The sequence below is a fragment of the Trachurus japonicus genome, chromosome 16 (genome assembly GCF_045865225.1).
Source record: "Trachurus japonicus isolate A0001 chromosome 16, Traja_1.0".
Classification (NCBI taxonomy): Eukaryota; Metazoa; Chordata; class Actinopteri; order Carangiformes; family Carangidae; genus Trachurus; species Trachurus japonicus.
Window position 1 is genome coordinate 16,703,634 of NC_140922.1, and position 23,145 is coordinate 16,726,778.

Below are 23,145 nucleotides of genomic sequence, written 5' to 3' on the forward strand. Positions count from 1 at the left end.
TGTCCGTTTTCAATGCATTTTACTCTATTTTGCCTAATCACGCCAAGATAGTTTCTGTTGGGAGTGTGTCCCAGATTTTCCCCCCTTTTGTATATATTTTAATTTTTTTCTAAAACTGTAGCCTAAATTACAGTACTTATTGATTGTTTACTTATAAGACTATTTCCCCACACCTTACTTCTAGACCAGGGACACGGCCTCAGTGTCTCAGTGTTAGCTACAGCCCTGAATATAATCATAATTATGAAAAAATGTGTCCCATGGTTTTATACATTTTGTATAAAGCTGCACAAAACTGCTCCCACATACAGAAATATCTGCATTTTCTTCAATATACTGCACTGAATTTTCTTAAAATGTTTATTGATAATAAACACAATCATGGCAGATTGTTTCAGTTGGAGGCATTTTAACATATTCAGTCATTATTTATACAGATAAAAGGCTACATTAATGAGGTGGGGAAAAGTGGTCCATGCCCAAGGAAAAATATTCTTCAATCCAGAGTTTGTTCCAGTTCAGTGTGTTGTTGCTCACACAGGCAACAAGAAGTCATGTAGCAGTCTCTGTCACAGTGCCACAGTACTGATAAACAAACCCAACAGCAGGAAACATAGGAAAAAACATTCTTAAAGGAAATTGTGGAGAAGTTAGATGAGCCAAACATAAAAACAAAACAAAAAAATCCTAACATTTTTAAACATGGTAAATGCATACAGCAGGCAGTGCCCCAAACCTTAAAGAACAAACCAGTGAATAACCCTTCTTTTTTCTTTTTAAGCATGACTAAAGGGACAGGAAGTGTGTGTGCAAACGGCTGTGAGCTGTGCGTTTTTTTTTTGTTTTGTTTTGTTTTTTTGTCCTCAGAAAACCTCAGTGTTTTTGCCAAGTTCAACATGAGCCACTGTCTTTTCATCTCCGGTGAACAGTGGGTTTTTGAAATCATTCCCAGATTCCCAGTGCATGCAACATTTTCAATTTCAAAGATGATTTATTTATTGTTATGTGCACTCTTCACATTTTGTTAAATACTAGTTATAATAAATACTGAAAATAATTGGCCTATTTAGAATATAACACTACTCTTTTATCAGACCTCTTATTTTGCACTGAAACCAGTACATGACACCTCTACAATATAGGCTTAATAATTTGTCAAGATCCTCCGTATGAGTTCATAGTGATGAATATATTCTCTATATTGTTTCATATATCTAACACTGGCTCTATTTGTGCAGTTGAATGTGGCATCTAACTTTTTATTTATTTATTGCTGCTTCATCTTCTCTTCCCCTTTTCTCCAGTCTGTGCTCTGCTGTGCTTCATTATGGCGTTCCCATTAGCAGGTAGAAGGTAAGAGCTACAATGAGCAGTAAGCAGAGGGGAGAGTTGAAGGTCTGGTAAGCTGTGGAAGGCATGAAGAGGTCCTCGTACTTATAGATACTGATCATGTGGTCGCTGACAGGCGGACTGTCGATGTCATGCCGCGTGATAGAACCTGTTGGAGAAGGTAACACAAGGTCAGACGGCTATCGAAGGGAGAGGAGACACAAAAGTAGCGTACTTCATGTTGACGTTTGAATACACACCTTGGATGGCAGGACCCCATGCAAACAGGTAATACCACGACAGGTGTAAGTCCACAAGTGTTTCCTCTCTGGGGACATACAGTGGCCGCTTGAAACGGCAGGTCACCCTATTGTTCTCAAAAATACCCTCCTCATCTCTGGCTGGGTTCCTCTTGATCTCCTTGGCCCACTGGCCGACGTTATAGAAGTGATGAATCCGCACACGACCGTTGTCATCATGAACGCAGCCCATGACATCATCTCCTCCCTGAAGATATAGAGAGGAAATACCAAGACATAAAGAGAGCTGTGTCATAATGCTTCATGATGAGTAATGTGTGAGCCTCATATTCTTCCTATGGGGACCGCAAATAGGAAAATAGGAAATATCTTTTTGTTATATTGCAAATCACCAAATTAACTGAAAGATTGACACAGTGCAAGTTCACTGGATATCAGACTCATCATCATGATGTCACAGAGATTCTCCATTATGTGTCTCTGAGGGCTTGATATATTGATACTGATTGACAGGAAAGTTTATCCAAAATGATTAATGTTAAATAAATAGTTTTTGTGTAAATTATATCAATTACAATTGTATTAACTGAATAAAGTGAATTAGACACCTTTAATTGTGTTGCTAACTTCCTTGGCTAGTGGATTATTACTGGTTTATTATTATCACACTACTAGTATTTATCTCAGGATCCCCAGTAGCTTGAAATACGATGTATAAACTCTTTATCATTAAATGTCTTACTATATACTTAATATAAATCTTTAAACATTAATGCCAGCAAATAGGAAAACAATACCTCACATTCTATAAAAGGTTATAACTTAAGGAATAAGGTTTAATTAAAGTTACTATTTATGTTGGAATAGAAACTGTCCTCATACTTTATATTTGTGTAGTTAATGGATAGGGGTTTCATTTCATAATTATGTTTACAAGCTTAGTTACATAATTTTCAACATATTGTTAGATTGTGGATTACTGTGTGTGCATTTCCAGTAACTTGGTCTGATAAAGCAAATGTCAAATTCTATTAAAGCATAACACAAAATATGTCAGCCTGAATCAGACACAGGAATTTCAGTCTCACCATTTTCTTGTCAGAGGAGAAACCTACGGCCACCCAGCCGTCTGTGTCCGCACTCATCTCATACTCCACATCTGTACCAATGCGACGGTAACTCAGAAAGTAGTCGCACGTTTCTGCATCACAGCCTGGCTTCCCATACCTGGGGACACACAAATAAACAAACATTTGCTCACTCACAACTTCAAAATATAACACCATCAAACAGAACTCAGTGTAAAAAAAAAAAAAAACGAGATTCAGTCTATCATAGTAATCATCAAAGAGCATTATTTAAGTGGATATCATCCAGGTTTAAGGAAGGAAGACTAGACAGCAGAAACAGATTCTCTGAAGTCAGGCCACAGCAACTAGGATAAAGCAACCCAGGGGGATACAGTACAGCTGCACTGGAGCTGTGTTTTCAGAAAGAGAGAGCTGACATAAGACGTATCCTTCTCCTGACCTTATGCAGCCTTTGGTTACTCCACAGTCGACCACTTTGATCTTGGCAAAAGGATCCACTGGTGGGGCGGTGGGGAACGGGTAACCTGCAAAATCACAGCACAATCAGCAGCTCTGTTGGTTCTACACAGAAACACTGAACAACACAACTGATGCTTGTTTTCAAGACAGTCAAAGGGCCAACTAATAGGGGGCGGCCATCTGCACTCAGTGTGTGTGTGTGTGTGTGTGTGTGTGTGTGTGTGTGTGTGTGTGTGTGTGTGTGTGTGTGTGTGTGTGGAGGAGAGGGTGGGCAGCTAGCACCGGGGAGCTGGCCTGGGTGCTGAAAGGCCCGGTGCAGTGGAAACAGGTTGGATGCAAGACAAAAAATACACGTCGCATGCTGAGTTTCTATTTACAGTCTTGTTTACTTGTCTATTCCCGGAGTTGTGCGCGTGTGTGTGTGTGTGTGTGTGTGTTACAACTATATAGCTACCTACTACGTTTGTCTGCATGTAAACAAAATCCTCCACCACCACCACCATCATCATCATCATCATCATCGAGCTCACCATCATCGGACAGATATCTGGACTCTAGGAACTCGGAGGCGAAGGTGCTGTAGGAGTCCTTGTGCGGCTCCTGGTGCCCCGGCTCTCCGTGCTCCCCGTGTCCGGCCCGGAGTGCTCCCTCGTCGGTGGGGCTCGGCGCGACCCCCCGCCGCCCGCTCTGCATCAGCAGCACCACCAACAGCTGCACCAGCCTCCGCAGGAAAATCATGGCCAATTATTCAGACTCAGCACCGAAACGCAAACACTAAAGCATCGTGATGTCAGAAGCGGATCCTCAGTGTGGTGGGTTTCTTCTCGGTTTCCTCGCAGGTAGCCATCGCAACGTCACAAAAATCATCTCCGCATCCTAATTGTGTGTTTGGCTGTTTGTCGGGGGGGGATTGAGCGCCGTGGACTGTGTGATGGAGAAGCTAATCCAACTCTAAATTAGCCGGATCTCTAAATCCTATCATCTAATTCAGATGCACGGCCGTAGTCCTCATTGAAATCTGAAATCTAGATGAGCTGGGTCGCTGCTGCTCATTAATCTTTAGAGATTTTTTCAGAGGGAGAATTGGCTGGATGAATGGTTTCGTCCGGTCTCCTCCTCCACTGCTCCCAGTCACAGTAACGTCCAATGAGGAGCCGATACGTGCTCCATCAGGATCAATCAATTGAGGATAAAAGAGACAATACGTGTAGCTATTCTGTGATATTTTACAAAATCATTAATAAAAGTTGGTTGATAATAGATTAATTATTATAATTACTACAATACATCACGTGGATTTTTCAGATGTTGGCTATCACCTAACTAGTCAATTTTAGCTCCAAGCATCTTGCCAAGAGTAACAATCTTGTATTTGCTTTGCTTGTCACACAGGTCAGAGGTCAGACCAGTGTGTGAACTGGTCTAAAAGTGTGTTTACATTTAAATGTGCACAACCTTAAAATACTGAAATCAATCATAGGTCAAAGGTCATAAATCAAAAGTTACCCAAGTTTCTGATGCTAAATGTGGACTCAACCTTAGTATCCTCAGTTTACTGTCATTATCCTCAACTTATCCTTTAACATTTCTCCAAACATGTGTATTTTTATCCTTGTCCAGATGTGGATGATGTTTTAAAAATGTATAAAGCAGTGTGCAGTCTTCTGAGTCCATTATTTATTTAATATTACGCAGCTCAGCTATAATTTGTGAATTTGTGTCACAGTGTCCTCATGAGTCTTAACCCAGTGTTGGAGAAATGGGACGACTCTTCTCATACAGCTCATCTTGCCGCCCTTGTTTGCACCCATCCACTTGCTACATCCTCTCTCTCTCTTGGCTGTACACAGTCCTACCACTTGATGGTGATATAAATCCACAGTTTTTATTTTTATTCTCAGGTCTGTTTGGGAAGTCTCCTCTTGGACTACTATCTATCTGACCATGACCTTTTTCCATTATAACATGGAAAACACCCAAATTGTCCATCTGACACAGTGCAAAATCAAACACTGTGTCAGATGGACACTTTATTTATATATTTATGCCCTGTCTTAAATACACATTGCAGCCTTGTTAAAGCCTTTGACTCATTACTACACACACTCACACACACAAGGGTGACAGTTTATATTTTCAATACTTAATAAGTCAGTCCTAGAGAGCACCACCAGAGCCAACACAGCACCACAGGGAAGCTTATAAGTAATGGTCACGGCATCCTTTGAAATAAATGTAATACATTATATTGAATTGGTTGAGTAATACATTTTGCCCCCATCATATTAAATGTAGTTTGTATGTAAAAAATAATTACAATATACCAAGTTACTTTAATTGCTTAAATTTGTTCAGTATTTGGCCAAAAAGTGTCAGAAATCCAGGGAGTTTCAAATAAATGAGGAATATTTTTGCTGTTAACATCAATGTCCTGTAGGTGGCGCTAGTGTTTCACTGTGTGAGAGAGACTTCAAGTGAAACTGCCAGAGATTAAAGGCTGATTGACATCCATCACACACACACACACACACACACACACACACACACACACACACACACACACAGCAAATGTAAATGGTTTTGTCCTAAAATTCACACACATGGGATCTGATGAACTTCTACACAAAGTTTGAAAAACCATATTTACACCCTGAAGTTTATGAACCTTTAAAAAGTAGAGTTCACCTTTGCACTCTGAGTTTTCATGCCTGCTCCAGTGTGTTTATGTGCATGCACGTGCCTGTCTGTGCTTGTAATCTTACGCCAGGCCCTGTCCAGACCTAAGCAAAATCCACTCATGCATGTAAAACAAATGAGTCAGTTTGATTTTTTTGTGTGACCTTTAACCTCTACTCTCTTCATACCAGCTCTCTCTGCAGACACAAATCAACCTGATCAATCACTCCTCTTATTCTCAATCCGCCCAATTATCCCTTGTTTATCCTCCTATTATTTCTACTTCTACCCCAACCCTCTGTCTCTCTCTCTCTCCCTCTCTCTCTCTCCTTCCCAATTACCATTCCATGTAGGGAGCAATGCTTGCTGGGTAATGAGGGACTCTGGGCGTACCAATCTTATCTTAATAGCCTTAAAGGGCCACTCATTAACACAAACACTCACTCTGTCTTTCACACGCACACACACACACACGCACGCATGCACACACACGCACACACACACCTGTCCGCGCGCATCATGCCATGGAGAGATGGAGTGACAGAGAGAGAAAATGAGCGAGGGACTTGATGAAAGCAGTAGGAGAGAGAGAGAAGGAGAGAATGAGACAGGAGAGAGGAAGATGATGGTGGGAGAAAAGCAATGAGGAGAGGGTGAGGCACGCCAGGGGAAGAGGAGGAGTGGGAGAGGGGAAGGAGGGGGGTGGGTCTGGTAAATGTCAGCGGTGTGTCTCCTGGGCCTGAGAGACGAGTTAGTGACAGGAGAACAATGGCCGCTGGATCCATTCAGAAACACAGCTGCTATGAGTGCATGCCTGGATTCGTCGTCTGTTTAGCCATCAACCAGCACTTGTAACGGCATAACTAAACACACACTGATAGAAAAATGCATTCCAGGTACACATCCAGCCATACACAATTGTGCATCCGGACACACAAGGTAAGCCCTGGATGTTATAGGGGATCAGCCGTGATGTGGATGGCTTAGTCAGGGCTGTCAGTCAATAGCAGCCCCTGCAGACTCGTGTAAACTGGCCAGTTGAACATAAGTCCTGCATACTCATATCATTTCTGCTGCTGCTTCTTTTTCTCTCTCACCAAAAGATAAAGCTGGCAATAGTCTATATTGTCTTTACCGTAACCACAAACTGAAGGGGAGCAAAACCAACACACAATTGATCTACGTAAGTCACCAAATCTCGACATCTCTTAAAGAAAAAAAACAAACAATTAAAATGCATAAATTATACGTCTGAAAATGTCACATTTAGCAGAGGTAGGTCAGAAAGTACAGTGAGACACAATAACGTATTATTGGTTTTGGTCTCTTCATGGGATTTGTTGACAATAACAAAAACCAGTCTTACCTTTTATTTCCAGGTCTGCCTCCTCTTTGTATAAATATCCCCGCGTAGTTCAAATATTTAACCTCCTCTCATTCCTTCTGTTCTACAGCAGCTCAGGGCATACGCTGTATTTGAAGCAGAATTGCAGAGATTTCATTTTATTCCCTCATAGAGCTGCAGAAGTAAACCTGTGATTTGTTTTGGATTTTTTTTTTTTTTCTTTTTTTCAATTTTGGTAACTGAACTCCATGTTGGTCACCTCCCACCTCATTCTCTGCTGGACAGCTGCTAGATCACTTATCGACTCAATCTCACTTATAACGCCAAGCTATTACCTCTGTCTCTAACTCCCTCACACACACAAACAGTCATAAAGCAGGTCTGTGATCTAGCTGCAGGCCTCAGCGCCCCTGGGGCTTCATTTAGGAGTTGTCAGAAATCACTTTACTCACAGAGGACAGTAAGCACTATTGGCATATTCTTCTGTCTGCTGAGCAAATGCAACCATACCCCACCCCTCAGCCCTCTACACTCCCAGAGATACTCATCTCTACCGGTGTATACGCTTATTACACTCATTGGGTAATTGTCTGTAACAGTGGGATGTGAACAAAAGCGTGTCTGTCTTTGTCTTATTTGCATACCTCGTTTGATTTGTGCAGTTTGTCTGTCGGGGTCTCTGTGTGTACCAAAGGCTGAACGGTTCCATTGTGCTGATCAAGTGTTTGCTTTAGAGATAAGGAGGGACGGATGAGACATCGATCAGCGCTCATTAAACACGTTCAACTGTGGTGACCCACACAAGCACACAAACACAGAGCCTCACATTCACATGCACACACTCAGGTACAAGCTGACAAACAGAAAAATGTATTTAAGCTCTGAATGTTTTTGATCTCATTCTAGCATCGCACACATCAGTCCCCTGCCACGTGACAGATTGTAAAAGCTTCTATTGACAACTGACTTAAAATGCTTGTTGTCAGTAGACTTATGCATTGAGCTGTGACACCGCTCTCTCTCCATAGACACACCGACCGGCCAGGGCCTTAAGCAGTGATTATGGTGTTGGGCAGTGGGAGCTGGGGGCTGCACTGTCATTAGTCTGGTTAATCAGAGCCTTGCTCCAGGTTAAGCTCCGCAGCCTCCAGAGACAGGCTGATGAGCTGAGAGCCGTGCCCAGCCTACAGTTCTCGGGTCTGGGCTCCAGTGGCTCCCCTGGCCCCTGCTTGCTCTGGCCAGTAATCTATAACTCTCCCCTGGAGCACCGTGCGGAGGCTCAGCCTCCTGGACAACACTGACACATGATGCATGGTAATGAGACACACACAGAATGACACACTGTCACACACACACCTGTTCGCACATACCCACACTTCCCACTGATGCAGTGTTAGCAATCATCGCTGAGTTTTTATGAGTTCGCTCTGCTTTTTCTTCCAAGAGCAGTGTATGCTGCTCGATAACATTACAAAAACAAGCAAGTCGTACCCGTTAGCTGTGACCTTGACTTAATGACCAATGTGATTCAACATCTAAATGCTTAACTACCCCTGTCCGTGAAGTGCAGTAACAACCAGCTCAGCAGAATGAGTGTATAATGACCACAGGGACTGTTGGCTTTTCAAACAAGAACTACCCAGACACACACACTCATACACAAACAAATTCCCACAGGGGGCACAGGGGGCCTCGGCTCCGCGGGGACCCTGCACTGAGAGGTGTATCTGATCCAGGCCTGCAATTGGCCAGCCTCGTCTAACCCAGCGTCCCCTGTGAGCTCATTAGCCCCAATCATAACCACTTCCCCATGTCTACTTTACACACTCCATCCATTGCCATCCTGCCACACTCAAATTACACCCTCCATCAGGATTGGATGGATAGCACGTGTCTGTGGCTATAGGAATACGTATGCGTTTAAAGGACAAGGAAGGTCGGAGGGCCCCGGGAGCCCCCAACATTTCCCAGTGGACTTTGTAGACCCTAGTAGGGCAGAGAGGAGAGGGCTGGAGGAAGATAACTGGAGGTGAGAAGCAGGCAGAAGGAGGTTGTGTTTTCAGGTGATGAAGCAGATGACCAGGTTTCGGTTTGGGGCCCCCTATACTGCTCTTTTGTGCTGTGTGACCCAGATGGACGACAAGGGAGGAAAAGAGGGAGGAGGGGGAGGCTGGGAGAAATAAAGAAAGAGGCTTTTCATGTAACAAATGAGAGTATGCTGCAGACACAGGAAGGACCCCAGAGAACCACAGAATGGGATGAGACAACAAAGAGCCCCATCATCAATTTAGTGAATAGATCTGTCTATCTATCCCTTTTATCTCCCTCCGCTCTTTTTTCTACCATCTCTTCCTCTCTTAATCAGCCTCTCATTGTGCCATTAGCTGAACCTGTAGTCTTAATCAGCGGCTTGGCACAGACATCATCGCTATCCACTGCCCTTCTCACACGCCTACACACACGCGCACAAACACTAAATAAACACATTTTAATGCGACACCAATCATGTCATCTTCTCAATGAGCCTTCCTCATCCCCTCCTTCTTGTAGCCCACCACCCAAACATAACACATGGGACGCCCCCGTCTCCCCCCGTCCATCAGTCAGGCAACACACTGCTGATCTAAAAAATGTGTGTGTGTATGTGTGTGTGTCCCAAGGGAAGGGAGAATGATTTTAACTCAGTAACCTGAATCACCTCCTATCCCAAATCTTTGCATGAATACTGTACACACACACACACACACACACACACACACACACACACACACACACACACACACTGTTATGCATGTCAGTGAGTGTGTATTGATAATGGCCATTAGCATATTTATGATCATTGCCAGCCTCTTATTGTTTGCTTGCTCCATTAATCTTCATCTGCTGCCTGCCGACTGACAGCTCAATCTAACAGGCCATCACTGGGCACTGGACACACACACATGCAAACACACACACACACACACAAACACACACACACACTAAGAATGCATGGTTGTAACATAAAGCATACTTGTATCAACAATCGAGGGGGGCATTGTCTCACACATGCAGACACACATTCAGGAAGACAGCATGATTGACATTCACCCCTGTGAGTGTAATCACCGGAGGTTATCCTCCCCAGCTGTGTGGAGGTCTGCTGCAGCTTCTCCCCACTCAGCGCTGTGGTGTCACACCCGCAAGCGAGTGTGAGTCCCCTCTGGACCGTGGGTGGGCTGCTGTGGTGCCGCTTGATCACGGTGTAGCAAGCCAGCCTCCCTCTTTACACCTGCCTGCATACACATATACTCCACAAATGCACCGCTGTGTATCTCAACCCTCCTCCCTTCATCATTAAAGACCCCTTTCTGTGGTTTGCGTCCAGACAGTCCCCAGTTACAGCTCTACACCAAATGCACTCCTCGGGCCAATGTGTGTAAAGAAACAAACACTCCTCTTCATCTGTGGGCGAGAAAACAGAACAATCTGAAAAATGCAGCAGGGTAAGATGCTGCAGAAACAGTCGGAGAGCTAAACTGTGCCTTGAGTGTGTGTGTGTGTGTGTGTGTGTGTGTGTGTGTGTGTGTGTGTGTGTGTGTGTGTGTGTGTGTGTGCATTAAGATGTGAGGAGAGCATGTGCCTGTAATGTGCACTCAAATGTTAATGTGTTGTTTAAGGCCAGCATGACTGACTGACTCACAGCTGATTACTGGGGGAATGAGTGCTGGCAATGAGCCAAGTTCAATGGGCGGTCTGTTCTCCTGTTGCCTCTTCCTCTCTCTTCACTCTTCTCTCTCTCTCTCCCTCCCTCCCTCCTCCTCTTATTCCACCCGCATCACCCTGCTGCTCCAGGAAGAGCAACCAGGGAGCCAGGATATCTGAGTGTGTTATGTGTGTGTTCAGATGTAGGCTTAGCTGGGACATAAATTTAACACAGCAGATAAGTTCAAGTAGAAATTTCATGATATAATTTCTAAATCCGCCTTTGATTTATATTTCACAACAACCTTATACTGCTTATGTTGAAGTATTATGTAGCATGTTGATTGGGAATAGTTGGAGTTATTGGTGTGGGATTGTGTGATGTTCAGTGCACAGTAAACTCAGAGTGGTGTATTGCCAATATAAAAAAAACCCCCCAAAAAAACAGATAAGTTCAGGTACAAAAACTGAACTATTTACAGCTGTGAACAAGTAAGCTGCAAAAATGTGTTTGATTGTTTGTTTTTTCGCTGCCAAGTTGAAAGATCTGAGCCTGTAGGAAAGTGCATCTCTCCCTGTTGAACACAGCATCACTGTCGATCTTCCAGTCCAGTCTGTTGTTACAGTAAAGTGGACACCCAATAGACGCACTAATAGCACTTCACAATTTCAGCCTCCTCACCTAATTATGATAATGAGTTTGATTGTAATTCTCCTTCCTTTACAGTCATTCATTATGTCTTCAGTCTTGTCCACATTCAGGAGTACCAACACTAATATGCCCCATGACTCGACTCCACAAGTCATCAGAGGACTTCTTAGAGAGTTATGGGTATACGCCGTGCGTGAGCCAAGTTCAATGGGCTGTAGACAGGACACTCCACTGTGGCACTCATTGCATGCGTTACTAACCACTACATCAGACAAGGAGGTCCTTGGCTGAACAAACTGGGGGCCTCTCTACCTGACAGTCAAGAGAACCAGGAGACAGTAGACCTGCTGAAAAACTGAAGAACCTGATTCCCAAAGTGCCATCATAATCATCCAGGTGACTGAATTACTGAAGAGGTCTCCAGAGCAGAACTGGAGACCAAGATGAACCCTAACCAGTCTCTCCAGGACCCACATGATGTGTAAGATTAGGGCAGATGAGTTGGCCCTCTGGGGGCTATGTCCTCCATAGCACCAGTATCTACCTGCCTCATAATGATGGGTGTCTTGGCAGCCAGCCATACCCATCAACACATCCTTTCTTCTCTTGTGTCATCTACTGTACCTTCAGAGTTTTGTGGTTCTGTGGTTTAGTTTAAACACACATACCACCAAGGAGATTATCTTCATTACGAAATAGCAGGGGATGGTTTGCTTTGCCAATTGTGGAGTGGGTTTATAATGTTTTAAACTATGAAACTGAACATTTCTGCTTTGTGTTCTTCTGGTATTAATGCTAATATATAGATGTTGTAAATGAGAGCAGCAGTAAAATATAATATACCCTAACCTAACCTAACCTAACCTAACTCTAATATAATGTACACAACACAAGCAAACTGTTGCTTGATGGAACTTCTGGTGGCTGTTTAATCTTATCAATAAGTTATATATTCTTATATCAGAACAGTGTAACCCACTTTTGTTTTTTCTTACGTTATCATGTGTTGTTTCTTATCTGAACCGCCTCATAACTTTTCATCTGAAACAAGACTCCTAATATTTTTTTATTGATAAACCTAGTGTGAATCAAATTATGTATGATGCATGAAATCTATGGACTCATTTATCTTTAAGCAGTAAGATGGTTTAAACCAGAAAACACAGGGTAGAACAAGTCGTAATGCTTCTCTTTCCTGCACCATAAAGCTATTTTTATTGAGGCCATCTATAATTTTCCACTATCAGAGATTATAGAAGTTTTATTGTGATCTCCCACAGAGAGATGAGTTTTATGCAGCTTTAGTAAATCATTCCTTTCTTCTCTGATACCACCTCCAACGACTGTTTGCCAGCATTAAGAGTTGTGCAGTGTTAACATTTATGAGGTGTAAGCTAATATATTTGAATAGTTTATGGAAGCAGTAAAGTGTGAAATACATAATTTGCTAACATGTACCATGTAAAACAGCTCTTAAAGATGAGCTGTGAATACAAATGCTGATTTTCTTATTGTTTAAGCATATTCTATCATTCATGACCAGGAACGCTCGTTCTCTTCTCTTACTCTCCCTTACAGATAAATTACTCCTGTCATCTGTGCAGAATGTGAAGATATGTAATAGGTCTGATATATGTGTACATGTATATGTAGGTATAGAAAATGTATCTCAAAAAAAAAGTTGTGGATCATACTAGGCTACATATAAAGTTTGGGTTTTGAATTTCAAATGCACGCTGCTATATATCAAAAGACTGTAACTGCACACCTCACCCACAACACTGATCCAGTGAACAGAGTTGCACATACATCACAGGTCATGTGACAGCACTGCAAACATATCTGCAAGTCCACAATTGCACAAATGTTACATGAGCATTTCCCCCTTTTTGTACAATGGACTGTGTACCCGTTTTTGTAACTTTGGTACCTTTTTTATTTAGTCCAAAAAAAAAAATGCCCTAATTCAGTTCTAACCTCCTTTAAAAAAAAATTTGTATTAAAGTACTATGGACTGAGAGGACAAATATTTAATTATATTGAGCCAGTACAGCATTGTAAAAAAGAAAAAAGAAAAAGAAAAATATGGACGTGGAGTGTGAAGAGTTTGGAAAGTTGAACTTTTTTTGACAAATTGTCAGTAACCTCTTGGTACATTAGATTATTGCTGTAACATTTATTATACTTAAATTTTAGTCTTATTCTCACTCTAAGGCATCTGGCATTGGGCATAATTGAAAAATGTTGAAATGTCAAAAGTTAAAAATGAGAGAATGGATTTTTTTTCCATTTTCGATCTGTAATACTTTTGTTAAATCTAAATAATTTTTTCCAGAATCTTACCAACAATGTTAAAACATATTATAAACATTTTGTTACGTAACTTCTGACAGTCTTACCTCTAGATTGCTCAGTTCATTACATTTAAATCTACATAACACACATACCATCCAGTTTTTGCACTGTGTTTACACTACATGTATGTATATTTCTGTGTTTTCGAGGCAGCGGGTCCATGACCTGGTTACGGGCACAGGAGGAAGAGTTCAGATTGATATATGAACATGAACTGTGTTTCTCTCATCATCAGCTTCATTTAGCTCATGATTAACTCCCAATCACAAGACATGATTAAAAGTCAGAGTAAAAATATTCCATACATATTTAATATTCCACTAACAAGGAAACCAGCTCCCAAACTGCCAACAAAATAGATATACACCCATAACACACACACACACTCCCACATACATCTCTCCTTTCCTTGCCTGAAAACACACACCTAAACATTTCGCGGCTATCTCCCCCACACCCCGGTGCTGGCTAGGTGGAATTAGAAAACCAACCCTGCGGTCTCATTAATTAATTAAATACCATGTGCCAGTGGCACCTGGGTACCGGTTATCACTGCCACTCAGACACACCGTGATCTCAATAACCACCCCACCACAGGGCACCGAGGGAGCAGGGAGGCGGGGGTGGAGAGGAGAGGAGGGGAGGGAGGGAAGGGACGTCGATTCTTCTTTCACAACTTTGAGGTAAAGACAAGAAGAGAGAGAAATCATCTTTCGGTGGAGGCAGTAAAGTGGGACACATTTACTCTGAACTAATACAGAGGAGCCCGGCGTGTGTTTACGGCTGTGTGTTTCTGTTTGTGTGTCTTTGCCGCCCTTACAGGCTCCGCAGGGCCCTTTTATCATCTGGCCTAGCAGGGCCCTTAAATCACTGCAGGCCCGCCCTCCTCATCATCTCCTCTTAATATCTGTGCATGTGGAGACACTGCAGACACACACACTCCCCCCCTACCTCTCTCTCTCGCTCACACACACACACACACTCACACAGAGACACACCCAGCTTTATATATTCTATTTTCCTCCTTTACCATTGTGGATCTGTAAACTTCTCTATAAATGACTATTGTGTTCTGTGGAAACATCACCTATTCCTGTTTAATATAATCTGTTTTAATTATTTATCCAGCAAGGTCAAAAGACAAAAAAGAAAATTGCCATCCACACACAGGGACATGTAATCCATGGTTGCTTTTAAAAACATATGTTAAAAGTGAAAATCACACTTAAACCTATTAGTGTAAAACAGGAGCACAGCATTTGGCACATTACCTCTATTTTGTAAACTGTGACCAGTCACAAGTACACTCACGTACTGTCTTAAATTATGTTTTATGTGCCAATTTTTTACTGTTCCTGTTCACCACATTTCATGTCTTAGGTTTTACATAAAGCACATTCAGGAGATCTCTGATCTCTGTGTCAAAGTATCTCATAATGAATCTTATTTATCTGTGGGGTAGATTAGCAACAATTAATCTGTCTGTTATTGACTGGCCAAACGATGACGGATCAAACAGCCAACAACAAAACAAATGTCACACTTTTAAGTATAGAGCTGGGATTTTCTACCTCAACTGATCCTTTTTAATTTATTCTGTTTTTATACATAAAACAAATATGAAGATCAACTACCATACATTGATGTGTCTCTGTGATATTCCAAATGCTGGACCTGATTATCTATTTTAAATGTAACCAATGCCATCGGCACTAATTGGACCTATAGGGACAAATAATTTGCACTTCTGAAAAACAAGCTGTATTCGTGCTGCTGTTTCTTTGCGTTTCAGCTTTTGAAATTGACTCTGATTATTCAGAAATGTCTGAATCAATGTGAGATGTGGGAATTGAAAAGTCAGTGCAGGTGAGACACTCATTTTAAACAAACTGAGACAAATGACAGAAACAAATATTTCTGAATATGTGATATGGCTCAGGCTCACAGTGTCTGATAAAATATTAGGGCCTCTATTTGATTAATAGGTAACGTATTAGGTTTCCTATCATCTTGAAAGTGTTAGAGTCAAGGCTATCTGTGACTGATGAAGGTGTTTTGAATATTACACAACCTGATTACAGCGTCTTAATGTTTGGAAAATGTCTGTCTGTTGACTCCAGCGCACAGTAACTATGGATCTTTTAAACTGGAACAGCATTTTTCCACAAATGACATGGCAACAGGTGAGCATTCGGGTGCAGTGAGTTTGTAAGTGTTACACATGGTATATATATGGTATATATAGACAGATACACTGAATTATAAGGTCATTAAGCACTTGGAAACACTTTTAGTTTTAAAAAAAAAGTTAAAAACAAGAATACAGTGATATTAAATACTGAGTCAATTCCTTTAAGGTTATTTCTCAATGCTCTTCTCTTTTAGCTTCTCTTATTGTCAGTTTCCTTTTTTTTTTATTTGTCACATTTTTATCATGAATATATTTTTTCTTATCCAAATTAAATGATTGGAAAGAAAAGAAATTGTAGCCCGTGGATACAGTAAACAGCTTGAACTTCTCTCCTTTTCTCTTCTCCAGACTGATCAGAGTGTGTCCACAGCAGAGATTGGAGACCTGATTGAGTGTGCGAACCCATTACTGGGGTTGTCTCTTTGGGGTGTTTATGTAGGAGAAGGCCATGTTATCCATTTTGGAGTTGGAGGTAAGAAACTGAAATCTAAATAAGGATAATGCATTTGCTTGAAAGAAAAAATCTGCTCCGTTTCTCTGGATCATTATCTCAGAGATGATTTGAGAAACCTTTAGTCAACTTTTCTCCAAAAACTCCCCTTTTCCACATCAAACATTTTTTTTTCTACAGAAAATGCCTCTTTTCTGAGGGAAAGGGGAAAAAAGGAGGGAAAAACCCTGCGGTTTTTGTGAATTACTGACATCATTATCTCTGAATTCTCTGTGTCATTCTGAATTAGCATTAATTGAGAAAAACAGAGGTTTTCTTTCCTCAAGTTAATACATTGTGCCTCCATAGAAATGTGACTTTAATTTAACCAATAAATTCAGCACAATTAAGTAGAGACTTGGACAACCAGAGCACATTAGAATTATTTTCTTCGTGTTCCCTCTCATTTTTCAATAGACGAGAACATGACACAGAAAGCCTGCCGCAGCTTCATACGGCTAATGGTTCCCAAGTCGAGTGGAGACCGTGTTTTGAAGAAGACCAGAATCTGCAGCCAGCACATCAGTGATATCAAAGTGCCTGCAGGAACTCGAATCAGGGTCAACAACAACAAACACAACCTGGTTCCATCATCACAGGAGGCGGTGATGCATCGCTGCGAGACGTTTCTGCACCAGGAGTTCAAGTACGACCTCAGGAACTTCAACAGTGAACATTTCGCCACATTTGTTCGACACGGCCAAGCTGTCTGCAACCAGGTGAGTCCAGAAATATTGACAGTGACCGAGTGATTTGGTAAATATTAAGTCTATAAATTAAGCTGAAATTTATTTGTGTGCTGTAATTGAAAGAAAATTAATCTGCAGCTATTTTGCAAACTAATACATTGTTCTATTTCTATAGCTGAAATGATTAATCAAAAAAATAAACTGGTTGTCCTAGGTTGTGGATCCTAATTTAATTTTCCAATTTTTTCCAGATTCCCTTCAAGAAAAAGAATGAACCGCATCCAGATACAACTCAAACTCTGCAAATGATAATGCAGCAGCGGATGGAGACAGAAACTTCAGATCCTCCTCCTTATGCCGCACATCTGTAACACCAACTTTGTTAATGAGGAAAGAAAAAAAAAAAAAAAACCCTCACTGCTACTTTGAGAATGTTTCATTTAACAACTCATGGAACAATAAAATATGTTCACAGCATTAACAATGTTTCTGTGTCTCTTCGCTCACCCACAAAGGCCTTAGCAAACTCTATTAAAGGCCAAAAAAAACTTAACAACAAAGCAAAGCCCATAAGAGTCAGGAAACTATTTGTCCTCTTGTTTATTAAGACTTCAGGAATGTCAATAAGAGCATTTCTATACAGTAGGAGGGCTGAGGAGGCCAACGCGCAGACACAATGACCTTCTGCTATTCTCCTCGCTGATAATGACCCAGACACAGGCACACTGCCCATCAGCCAGACCTCTAATAAAGCCAAGCGCTCCCTGTCAGCATCTTGTGAAGCCAAGCTCTGGGTGGACAGGAAGTAACGGAAAGCATCTTGTTTATTGATCTGAGACTGTGTACTGCCTGATGGCGCATAGTTGTAACTACATTCTTCTTCGTCAACTCCCAAACACACAAAGACAAAGACTACTGTAGAAAAGCAAGAAGAGAGAAAACACACACACACACACACACACACACAGTGCAAAACATTTCACTCTAACAATAAATCCTTTTGGTAGACTCCATTTGCTAGGCTCTTGGTTGCTACACATGAACAATTACACACAGATGCTCGTACACACTTAGAGGTGGTGGTATTTTTTCCAAAGATAGGAGAGGTAAACTCGTTACTCTTTTCTTAATTAGTATAGAGATTCCATCCTGTTTTCCTCTCAGCAACCCCCTTCAAGGGAATGCTGATTAATTGTCCTCTAAGTCCCCATCATACCCCACCACCTCCCTGCACATATACACATACGTCCTCTGTTAGAAGACATCCACTTTGATTCAGACCCCTGTCGTCCACAGACAGTTTCAGAGTTTCAGTAGAGGATCGTTCTTTCACAGTTCCACTAGTTTTCTGTTGCCTCTCCTCCAGCTTCACGTCACTGGCTCAGCCTGACTATGTAGCCGTAGAGCTGGTCTGAGAAAGCCTGAAGAGAGAACTTATCTTGCACCCTCCTCCTTCCAGCTTGTCCCATGTCCCTGCGGAGCCGCGGCTCCCTGACGAGCCTCTCCATGGCCTTAGAGAAGGCTTCGGCTGTGGGCTCGCACAAGAAGCCCGTCTCCCCGTCCGCCACGCTCTCCAGGGGCCCCCCAGAGTTCACGGCGATAACAGGGCAGCAGCAGTACATGGCCTCTACGGGAACTATACCAAAATGCTCTCTGCTCGGGGTGTAGAGGACGGCGGCGCTGCCCCGCAGCAGCGCCACCTTCAGTGAATCGGAAGGCGAGCGCAAGAAAGTGACACAGTCCTCCAAATGGAGCTGCGCTGCCAGCTCCTTCAGTTCAGTGTGATGCTCAACATTCTCAGTAACTCTGTCGTCGTAGCCCCCCGCCACCACCAGGTGAATACCTGCTCTCTGGCCTGGAGGGAGGCCGCTCCTCAGGGCGGCCACAGCCTCCAGAGCCAGGCCCAGGTTCTTCTTTCTCTCATATCGGTTCAGAGAGAGAAACAGGCAGGAGGTCCCCTCAGGAAGCAGCCCTTCCAGGCCTTGAGCTTCAGTGGACGGATGGTCAAAGGTACGTGTGTTGAGGGAGGGATACAGGACATCTGTCTGGACTCTGCTTAGACTATGAAAGGTCTCCCTGAAGATGCCTGCAGTGAACTGGCTGTTTACCAGAATCTAGGAGGAAGCAGAGAGAGATTAGTTCATAAGGATCTCACATATATCACAGGCCCCTATGAGTTGGATAGCAGCCTGAGGTCTTTGATTATCCTAAAGTCTAGACTAAAATTGAAATGTCATTTCATTTCTATCAGGGCCCTGAGCTTTTACAACAGTCGGTCTGTGAAGATCAGGCTATATGACAATTTAAATATTCAACTTGGTTTATTCAAACTAATATATCTTGTACTTTTATTTTTTTCTATTACACTATAATTTTAACCACTACTTGGTTTAAAAGTAAGAAAGACTTTTGCACACCTGAAAGTTGTACAGGTGCACGGGAGAAGATCAAAGGCTGACACAGTGAATCTGAATAAACTGAGCACACTGTCTTCACTTGCGATCTGGATTTATTATTTCTGAAGATCTGAGGATTCCAAACCACTTTAGTTACAGTACGGTTACTGTAGTTTTACAAAACCAACTCTGGCTTTATTTAACAGAGCAGTACCACTTTACTGCAATCTAATTTATCTGCAGGCAAAGACAAATTTCAGTTGAATCTATTTCTGGATTGTTAATCACAGATTTGTACGAACTGCAGACAGTCTAAACGATTTGATCAGAAATGTTCATATATAGGTTTATTTTGTATACCATGAGTGTATATTATATATATCTTCATACCTCACTGTTGCACAGCAAAATATTCAACTACACTTTTCCATGATTGCAGGTCATGGAAATATGAAACTCAAATATGAATGCAAGTAACACTTTTTTTCTAAACTGAGACATTTTCTGCAGCTTAAGTATTTAATACACCATACACTACATTTGCAAACACATCATTTGCTGAGTGTATTTTCACAGAAAGTGGTATTTTATATCACTTACCATTACAGTGATAATCAGAATTCACTTTAATTCCTACACGTCGCCAAAATGTATCAGCAGGGCTTCAACATAAAATGTAGGAAATGAATATTATCCTGTTAGTTTAATTTTAATATTTTTTCTGATTTCCTTCAAGACATGTCCAGGTTTAGCCCTTGACTCTCTCAGGCAGGAGCCTCTGGCCATTCTCAAATCCGTGCAAAATACCAGACAGCGTTTACTGTCAGCGGCCTTAATACACACCACCTGAGGAACTCAAGAAGTCAAACCTCAGGCATATTTTTCAAAATAGTTTTATTCTCATTTTCCTACTAAATTACTGTGTCTTAATACTGTCTTTAAGTTTTGGTGCTTTACTTCTTGCTTAGCACACTTTAAAAAAGATGCCATTTCACTTATTTTATTTTATTCATTAATTAATTTTCATCTGAATGAAATGAAATGATGCAGTCTGTCCTGTAACTAGACTATAACAAGTGCTGATATAGTAGTCAGCATGCACAACTCCAGCACACCGAAGCCATCTATGGGTTGCATGTCTGTTGTGATCGAAGCAAAACAAACAGAGTGCAGGTTGCCAGAGATAAACGGTCTTCTTGTTAAATATGAGGCAGAGAACAAATGTGTTTCAGCTGTAGGCCATCAGCAGCAGAGACGACGTCTTACAGCTAAAACACATATGTCTCATTTATCCGCGGGCACCAGAATTCTGTCTGTTGCATAACAACCTGTTGTACATATGTTGCACCCCTGCACCTTCAGCGTTGACGTACCATATCAGCCATCCCCGTGGTGCGTTCCTCCACCCAGTCAATGGGAGCACGGTAAAGCTTCTTCAGAGCGGACTTCCTCTGGGTCAGCAGCTGGTCTGGGAAGTGACAGTAAAACAGAACCTTCTTCCTGTGACGGGACAGCCGCAGCACTGGAATACACACTGACACCTGGGATGAAGTGAAAGTTGATTTAGAAAATAGATAAACTGATGTTCCCCCAAAGTAATACTCTCTGCAATGCTCATCAGTAACAAATATGGCAGCTTTCATGTGTGATGGAGCTACCAGTGTTGTGGGAAATCCCCTGGACACATATGGAAACAAAATAAACGAAGACATAAAAATCTCAAGTAATAACTAAATATTTACATACTGACTATGTTTTGACCCTAAATATAAAATATATGCTATGTTAATGTTCAACAATGTTGGTGAGAAAAATTCTCACAGCTATAAGTGACCTTTGCATTGAATGTAAAGGCTGATAGTGATCTTATGAATTTAAGTAGCAAAGACTCTGTGATTGTCACGGTATAGTAAGCTGATCTGTAATTATGTGCAAAGGAGAAGGGTGGTACCTGTGTCTATTTGTGTGAAAGACAAAACAGTATAAAGTAAGCAAGGGCGTGTCCACCTAATGACAAGGTATAGAAAAAAGGTGTGACATGAAAGGGGAAACACAAAGACAATGGAAGCTATTCTCTCAGTAGCAGAGTCAGTTACAAGATACAGACGGCTCAGAGATAGCGACCAGTCGAACAGTCACATCTCACCTGATCACAGAAGATGACATCATACTCCACCCCGCTGAGGAAGACCAGGTAGAAGGCCACATAGATCATCCTCAGGTAGGCACACAGGGCATGCAGGTAGCCAAACACAGAAGTGGGAAGCCAATCACCCACACATACCTGTTATGATACAGGGATCGGAGATCATGCATTTTACATCCATCATTCTTTGATTTTGTCGTGTTTTTCTGAGAAACAATATTATGTGGTAAGGGGTGTGTTGACTTACTACAGGAAGGTCTGGGTCCAGGGTTTCAGAGAAGCAGTGTGTGGGATCATGATGGGCCGTCCAGATCTGAACACAACATCCCTGAGCCTTCAGAGCAACAGCGGCATCTACCACCAGGCGCTCTGCCCCACCAATACCCAGGTCTGGATGGAGGAACACCACCCGCACCATCCTGCACATAAGAATGAATTAAGTGATGCTGTAGTAAATTTCCAATAAACACAGCTCTAGTTTACAGAAAAGTACTTCACTCATCACTCAGTCATGTTGTAGAACAACAAATAAACAGGCGAAAAAGCACAGACAGACAGATGATGGTGCAAAAAGTGGAAAACTATTGTTTAATAGGGTTGGTACTTATAGGAGTGACTACCTTAACTTTGGAGATACATTGAGGAGAAATTTCATTCTCATTTTAATTCACCCAATCTTCAACTAGATGCTGTCAATACTAAATAACTCTTTCCAACAGAATAAATGTATGAACCAACTCTAATGCTGAGGAAGAAACTCTTAGAGCTGCATTTTTGGCTAAATTAAATAATCTGTACTTCTGGTTTTGTAAGTAAATACAGTTTGTAACTCTTAACCATTAAAGCACTCTATGCCATGAACAGCCAAAGTACGTACATGCACTACTATTACTACTAGCCTACTTATCTCTGCTAAGCACCCTGTCTGTCAACGTGTCCCTAAGTAGTACTGTGCCACATGTAGCTACTATGAAGAAGACTGCTTTCGGACACTGATATATAAGTTAGTGAATGTTAATGTGTAACGTTACTGATTTGTATCGCTGTTGCACTGTATCGCTGACATACAGTGATGACTGTGGATACATACTAATCTGTGGCTACTGAAATCACAACCCCGTTGGCCAACCCGAATTAGTAAACTTGGTTTGTAGTTTTTGTAACTAAACACCACGACTATATAATATTTCAAATACACTATATGTTTACCTTGTGATCTGTTCACTGTCTTGTCCAAGCCCGGAAACCTATCTATGCTCATGTTCGCCTAGCTTCTCATAGGGAGAGACCAAACTGTCCTGAAACTCTATTGTGTGGGCGCCATGTTGGCTCCAAACAGCCGTCCAGGTCAAGCTAATCGCATTTCTTGTTTGAACCACAAT

General features: G+C 41.9%; 3 protein-coding genes across 4 annotated transcripts in view; 1 reads left to right on the forward strand and 2 right to left on the reverse strand.

The window, feature by feature from the left end:
* Positions 1-342: 342 nt before the first annotated feature.
* Positions 343-4,033, reverse strand: frrs1l (ferric-chelate reductase 1-like). The gene is made up of 5 exons (XM_085802166.1): positions 3,670-4,033; positions 3,120-3,204; positions 2,678-2,816; positions 1,590-1,836; positions 343-1,498 (listed from the first exon to the last, which is right to left on the reverse strand). The coding sequence occupies exons 1-5, from the start codon at positions 3,875-3,877 to the stop codon at positions 1,326-1,328; spliced, it is 852 nt and encodes a 283-aa protein (XP_085658292.1). The 5' UTR covers positions 3,878-4,033; the 3' UTR covers positions 343-1,325.
* An 11,841-nt stretch (positions 4,034-15,874) lies between these two features.
* Positions 15,875-17,702, forward strand: LOC146972212 (phospholipase A and acyltransferase 2-like). The gene is made up of 4 exons (XM_085802173.1): positions 15,875-16,034; positions 16,391-16,514; positions 16,950-17,251; positions 17,473-17,702. The coding sequence occupies exons 1-4, from the start codon at positions 15,984-15,986 to the stop codon at positions 17,590-17,592; spliced, it is 597 nt and encodes a 198-aa protein (XP_085658299.1). The 5' UTR covers positions 15,875-15,983; the 3' UTR covers positions 17,593-17,702.
* Positions 17,703-17,791: 89 nt separating this feature from the next.
* The window catches only part of alg2 (ALG2 alpha-1,3/1,6-mannosyltransferase), a 36,659-nt gene continuing 31,305 nt past the window's right edge, over positions 17,792-23,145 (reverse strand). Inside the window, exons 1-5 of one of the 2 annotated variants that reach the window (XM_085802171.1) lie at positions 22,973-23,012; positions 22,011-22,182; positions 21,764-21,901; positions 20,991-21,158; positions 17,792-19,335 (exon numbers count right to left, since the gene is read on the reverse strand). In XM_085802171.1, coding sequence (XP_085658297.1) covers positions 18,595-19,335; positions 20,991-21,158; positions 21,764-21,901; positions 22,011-22,181 — 1,218 coding nt within the window. In that variant the 5' untranslated portion in view covers position 22,182; positions 22,973-23,012 and the 3' untranslated portion in view covers positions 17,792-18,594. Of the gene's footprint in view, positions 19,336-20,990; positions 21,159-21,763; positions 21,902-22,010; positions 22,183-22,972; positions 23,013-23,145 lie in introns of those variants that run through there. The other variant, XM_085802172.1, reaches the window with a different exon arrangement.

Bases quoted from the DNA above. Each gene is read 5' to 3' on its own strand.
- frrs1l (XM_085802166.1), bottom strand. From the start codon at position 3,877: ATGATTTTCCTGCGGAGGCTGGTGCAGCTGTTGGTGGTGCTGCTGATG. The intron at 3,205-3,669 runs GTGAGCTCGATG...GTGATTTTGCAG, and splicing joins CAGATATCTGTCCGATGATG to GTTACCCGTTCCCCACCGCC. The intron at 1,837-2,677 runs GTGAGACTGAAA...CTATATCTTCAG, and splicing joins TCTCCTCTGACAAGAAAATG to GGAGGAGATGATGTCATGGG.
- LOC146972212 (XM_085802173.1), top strand. From the start codon at position 15,984: ATGGATCTTTTAAACTGGAACAGCATTTTTCCACAAATGACATGGCAA. The intron at 16,035-16,390 runs GTGAGCATTCGG...TCTCTTCTCCAG, and splicing joins CACAAATGACATGGCAACAG to ACTGATCAGAGTGTGTCCAC. The intron at 16,515-16,949 runs GTAAGAAACTGA...ATTTTTCAATAG, and splicing joins TATCCATTTTGGAGTTGGAG to ACGAGAACATGACACAGAAA.